This window comes from Pediculus humanus, genomic scaffold, assembly GCF_000006295.1.
Source record: "Pediculus humanus corporis 1103172108296 genomic scaffold, whole genome shotgun sequence".
In the NCBI taxonomy this organism is placed as follows: domain Eukaryota; kingdom Metazoa; phylum Arthropoda; class Insecta; order Psocodea; family Pediculidae; genus Pediculus; species Pediculus humanus.
The window spans coordinates 107,334-113,881 of record NW_002987865.1 but is presented as its reverse complement, the minus strand read 5'-3'; the positions used below and the strand labels follow the sequence as shown (position 1 = coordinate 113,881).

Here is a 6,548-nt window from a genome sequence, read left to right as displayed (position 1 = left end):
ACTAAACATTACAACAAACACAACAACAACAAACGCAAAAACAACAAACACAACAAAAACAATCGAAATTATTTTTTTTCTTTTTTCTTTTTCCTTTTGAAAATTTGTTGGTACTTAAAAATTGTCATTCACAAAATTTATATTAAATATTTATTTTTCTCGGTTGTTGTTGTTGTTGTGGTTGTTTGTTGTTTGTTAAAATAAAGAGAAAGTCACTCGTATTAAAATTTAATTACAAACACATTTATAATTTTTATTAAATATTTTAAAAAAAAAAAAAAACAAGTGGTAAATAATTTTAATAAATAAATTTTTACCTTTTTTTTTTTTCTTTTTTTTGAATAAATAAATTTTTTAAAGTCGTAAAAGTAAATAAACGAGTAAATAAAATAATTAAATTACCCTATAATTTATTACCGTAATTTTTTTCTTTATTTTTTTCTCCAAAAAAAAACTACAAGTTCGGTTTATAATATTTCCCACGATAATATTTCTACCATGGGGGGGAAAGAAAGAAGATTTGTGATTATATGTAATAATATAACTAAGGTATGAAGTAATAAAAAGTAATAAATAAATGAATATTTAAAAAATATTAATAATAATAATATTTTATGTGGTAAAAACGACTCGTCGTAATGTGTCAACCGAGTTTTGGTTAAAAAAAAAAAAAACTTTTAAAATACGTCAACGCCAAAAAAAAAAAAAAATATTTTAAATGTTTATTAAAAAAGTAATAATAATAATATTACGTAATAAATTAATGCCTCTCTCTCTCATTCTCTCTCTTTCTCATTATTAATATTCGGACATTTAATAATAAATTGTAAAAAAAAAAAAAAAAAAAGGTTATTGCTTACAGGCTGATTACATTCGTAAAAAATTATTTTTTATTAAACTTTAATAATAATAATTTATTAAAAAAATAAAAGTAGTTTATTAATACATAAAAACGTGCTTTTCCGCAAAAAAAAAAAATAAAAACGTTTAATAAGTTTTATTAATTAATAAATAATTTATTCCCGCCAAAAAAATCCTCGATTTAAACTCGTAAAAAATAATTTCATCGAAACGAAAACAAAAACTTGATGAAATGGTAACGAGCGAAAAGGGAATGATATCGATCAATCGATCGATCGATCGATCGATTGATTGATTGTGCTACACACCTATTGTCATAAATCACGTATCGATAAAAATATCGAATTCCGACGCGTTCAACCTAAAATACCTCCCCAAAAAAAAAAAAAAAAAAAAAAATGCGGACACTAAAATTTGACCTTAAAAAAAAAATTTTTTCTCTCTTATCACCGTGAACAAAAAAAAAAAAAAGAAAAAAAAATACGATTGATTACGTTTACTCGCGATGACGAAAGCATCCGCGATTGCGTCACGTAGAAAATAATAATAATAATAATAATAATAAAAATATGAAAAATTTTAAAAAAGGTAAAAAAAATTTTCGATTCCTATTAACCTCATTTTATTATTTAACTTAAATAATAATCGATATTTTGCATCGACCGGTAGTCGCGGGTTTACATGATGATGATAATAATGATGATGATGATGATGATGATGATGATGATGATGATGATGATGATGATGATGATGATGATGATGATGATGATGATAATGGTCATCATTACAATTAAAACTTGTTTTTGTCCTCAATTGTTTTGCTATGGAAAAATTTTTGTTTTTTTTTTTTTCGATTTGTAGTTTAAGTTGTGGTTTTTAAATAATGACACGACAAAATATATTATAACTGCTACCACTACCAACTGCTACCACTTTTAAAAAAAATTTTTGTAATCTGCTACTCTTTACCCAAATAAATAAAAACATAAACGAATTCATTATAAAAAATTATTATTCGATCGATTTACCAAATGTTTCTCTCACTTTTTTTTTTTTTTTTTGAGTTATTCTTACACTAAATTTGATGATTTTGACGTCATCAACTTTTTATTTTATTTAAATTACTACTAATAATGTTTTAGAAAGCTAATATACATAAAATTTATTTATTTATTTATTTATTTGCGCGAGCGCGAGTTAATAAACGCGATTAATTTATTAGGTACGTGAATATAAATGTAAAAACATTATGCGTGACGCGTTTTTTAATTTTCAAAAACTCTCACGCGAAAATAATAATAATAATGATAATGATAATAATGATAACAACGTGAGAATGACAACATTCATTTTCATTGAGAATGTTCTTTTTCATTGCATTGCATTGCACGTTTAAACCGCAATGAATTAAATATTGAGGCGGAGGATAGGGGAGGGAGGCGCCTCGCCTCTCGGCCCCCCGTGTGGGTTATGTGTGTCCCTTTGGCAATCAAATTTTTTTTTTTTTTAAAAGACGACCTAAAAGACAGATTCATGATTAACTCGTATCATTAAATGATGCGCGTGTAGACTAATAAAAAAAATTTTTTTTTTTTAAGGAAGTGATTGTCAACTTTTTTTTTTTTTTTTAGAAAATTCTGGTTATTCCAGAAATTAAATGATTTCAATATGGTCTCGTTGACACGATGCAAAAGAAATGAAAAAACACGCGTTATTATGCGTGAAAGATAAACTTTTGAAAATTGTTTTTTTCGTTTACATAATAATAATAATAATAATAATAATAATAATAATAATAATAATAATAATAATAATAAGACCCGCGGATCAATATAAAATTATTATTATTATTATATTCGGTTATAAATTTTTTTTATAAATTTTTAGGGTGTAATAATATATACAAGTATGACGTAAACCGATTTACGGTAATCACAATGGGAATTAGATACGGCACTGATTATAAATAAAAAATATTATATTATCATTATTGCCGCGCCATTCGTCAAACCAGTAAAAAAAAAAAAATGTCGAAAATTTTTTTTTTTGTTAGTTAATTTATTATTTGGTGAAACAATCGTAAAACCTTTGCGGTGTGACGATGATGATGAGTAAATGATGCCAACCGGTGCAAAAAAAAAAAAAAAAATTATGTAAAAAAAAAAAAATGCGATGATGATAATAATAACGATAGTAAATACCGTGCAATTAAATTATTATTATTATTATTATTATTATTATTATTATTATTATTATTATTTTATATAATTGCAATTATTTCATGACGTAAAATTAAAAAAAAAAAAAAAATAAATTATCAACCGTAAAAATTTCAATTAAATTTAATTTTTTTCCCTTTATGCCAATCGTGATGTGCATATGTAAAACGTGTGCGAGCGTTTGTTGCGAGCGTTTGTTTGTTCCTTGCGTTTGTACCGCGTTTGCAGGATGTTTCTTTAACAACAAAAAAAAAAAATTACGCGTGATTGTGTTCTTTCCACGTCATCATCCGCAACGGTTTATATATAAATTTAAATAATTAACCGTTCTCACAAAAAAAACGGGAATTTCATACGTCTATGCAATGCGTAAATATTTTTTTAACTCACGCACACGCATAAACAACAACCAACAAACGCAAACGCAAAATTTTAAATTCCAAACAACTACGATCGTATTCAAATCACGCTTCTTTACTATGTACGTCCTTTTTCGCATCAACGTAAAATTTTCATTCAAAAAAAAACAAACGAACAAACAAACACCTTTTAATTTCATATCGTAATAATAATAATAATTATTATTATTATTATTATTAATATTATTATTATTTACTTATTTAATTGGATATAGAAAAAAAAATAAATAAATAAATTTGTTGTTTTTTTCCAAGGCAAACTTCCCTTACAAAAATAAAATAAAAATTTGCTATATTTTATCAAAATAAAGTAAAAAAATTATAATTAATAGGTTTTTTTTTATTACTCTGTAATAATAATTAATTAATTAATTAATATCCTATAATAATAATAATTATTATTATTATTATTTTATTTTTATTTATCACATTCACGATTGAATCGATTTGAATTAATTTAAAAAAAAAAAATTATTGCTTAATTACTCTATTCGTTATTTTTATTATCATTATTATTAACTTTTTCGTTTACTTACTCTATGATTTGATAATAATAATTACATACATTTATTAATCTGTTTTTTTTTGAAATTTCAACTTTGACTCTATTAATTTTATTTATTATTATTCGAGTCAAATTCGTGAGAAATAAATATAAATCATATTAAAATTTATTGCGTTTGTTTGGTTGTTTGGTTGTTGTTACGATATCACCAATATAATATCTCGTTTGCCCTATTTAATAGCGTAATAAGCATTTTGTCATTATTATTATTATTTATTTATTTTTACGCGAAAATTTTCGCATAATTTTAAAATGATAATAATTATTATCGTTATTTATTTTTCTCTAGCATTTTTTATTATGTAAATTTATTAGTATTATCATTATCATTATTTATATGAATTTATTAATCGAACTTGTTGAATGCATTTATGATAAAATAATTTATTAGCCTTTGGAGAAAAAAAAGAAAAATGGAGAGAAAACACCTGAGTTCTGGATAAAAAAAAAATTCACAATAACCGTCGGGTTTTAGTTTTATTCGCAACATGAGAAAGTTGTAGAGAGAGACTGCATTTTTTATTTAAAATTAAAAATTTTTTTTTATTTAAATACATTTTATCATTATTAGCTTATGTGAATCGTAATCATTTTAAAAAAAAATTTTCTTATTTTATTTTGCACACACTCTTACGACGTTCGTTCAACGGACATTTGGTGTAGAAAAAAAAAGAAATTAATAAATTGCTCAAAAACAACCTGTTAGTAATTTTGTTTTTTTTTTTTTTTTATGTTTATCCTTCGGGGCATAATCATCTGGAGAAAATAACAGGAAAAAAAAAGACAAAAGAAAAAAAAGTGAAATATTTTTTATGCGTAATAAAAAAAAAAAAAACGTTCATTGACACGTTGATCGATTAATCATCGAACAACAACAAACAACAACAACAACAAACAACAAACAACAAATAACGAATCAATATATAAATATTAATCTATCTATAAATTATTATTATTCGTTTTTTTTTTAATTTTTCCTTTTAAAACTTTTTTATCACTCGTTTTTATTTCCTTTGATCTTATCTATAAACCTCACGTTTTTAATTATAATAATGATAATAAAATTATTACCGAATATTTAAGAAAAAAAAAAAAATTTCTCGTTCGAACGCAAATTTTTTTTTTGTTTTTCAAATGTTTTTCCTTCCGACTTTTAATTTTTCAGGTTTTTTTCCCCCGTCTTCTGCTTCTTTTCCCCTCCCTCAAGCTTACGTAAAATTAAAAAAAAAAAAAAAAAAAACGTTAGATAATAAAACACGACAGGAATAAATAAAAAAAAAAAATTTAACGTCCGAGTGACGACTTAGGAAGTATTTATCTATTTTTTTAATGTGACGTGCACTAAAGATGATAAAAAAAAAAAAACGATAAAACGTTATTAAAAATTATTTCCACGTTTATTTAAATGTTAAATAATAATAATAATAATTGGTGGTCTCTTAGTTTTTAAAACGATAACCCAGATGAAACAAAAAGAAAGAAAGAAAGAAAAAAAAAAAAAGAAATTTATTTATTTTCTTCTACTACTACGATGATAATAATAATAATAATAATAATATTAAAGACCGGATAACTATTTTACAATCAGATAATAAATTAAATTTCAGTAAATCATCTCCGTGTTACATAAAAAAAAAAAAAAAATAAAAATCCCCTTTTGAGATTTTTTTAAAAAAAAAAAAACAGTTGCCATGACTTTTGCTGAACTGAACGTTCTAAACAAGAAGAACCTGTAATGTGTAAAGATGGCCGTTACGAAGAGTTTGCGAAATCTTATTCGTCTCTCACCTTGAGTTAAACCACGATTTATTTATATATTATTCTATCTATATTATAAAAATTCGTGAAATCAAACGTTTATTATCATTATCATTATCATAAATAACGTGCAATTTTTTTTATTCGTCCGTACGACGATGGTTTTTTCTTTTTTTTAATAAAGTTCGTTACCGCAGATTCTACCGGATTCTTTAAAGTTCTAGCTGTTGTTGATGAATTTTCCTTAAACAGATGCAAGAGAGAGAGAGAGAGAGAGAGAGAGAGAGAGACTATGTTGTGTGTGAGGTAGTAGTTAGATTGTATTAAACGATATAAACAAGTTAAGAAAACAAGAAATTTACGCGTAATAACCGTGAGATATTCGCGTTAATTGTTACAAAATATCAAATATTATTGAGAATAAGGTGAATGAAAATTTATTTTGAAAAAAAAATGCAATCGAAAATGATAATATCGGTTTAGTAATAAAATTATTATCATTATTATTATCATTATCATTATCATTATTATTAATTTTAATCATTATTTTTAAAAAAACAGACGTCGTCGTTTCTCTCTCTCTCTCTCTCTCTTTTCCTTCCGTTTTTTTTACTCGTTTCCGAATCAATACTACTTTTTTTTTTATTTACTTCCGGTATAAAAAATTTATATTTTATCATTATCCTTATCATTATCATTATTATTATTATTTGTCAAGTTTCCAAA

The 6,548-nt window shown here is 23.9% G+C and overlaps 1 protein-coding gene across 1 annotated transcript in view; it reads right to left on the bottom strand.

The window, feature by feature from the left end:
- The window catches only part of Phum_PHUM554290 (L-ascorbate oxidase, putative), a gene marked incomplete at both ends in the record, with an annotated part of 5,250 nt that extends 4,071 nt beyond the window's left edge, over nt 1–1,179 (bottom strand). The window contains one exon of the mRNA XM_002431824.1: nt 1,170–1,179. Within this exon, the coding sequence (XP_002431869.1) occupies nt 1,170–1,179 (10 nt within the window). The remainder of the gene's footprint in view (nt 1–1,169) is intronic.
- Between the last annotated feature and the right edge of the window lie 5,369 nt (nt 1,180–6,548).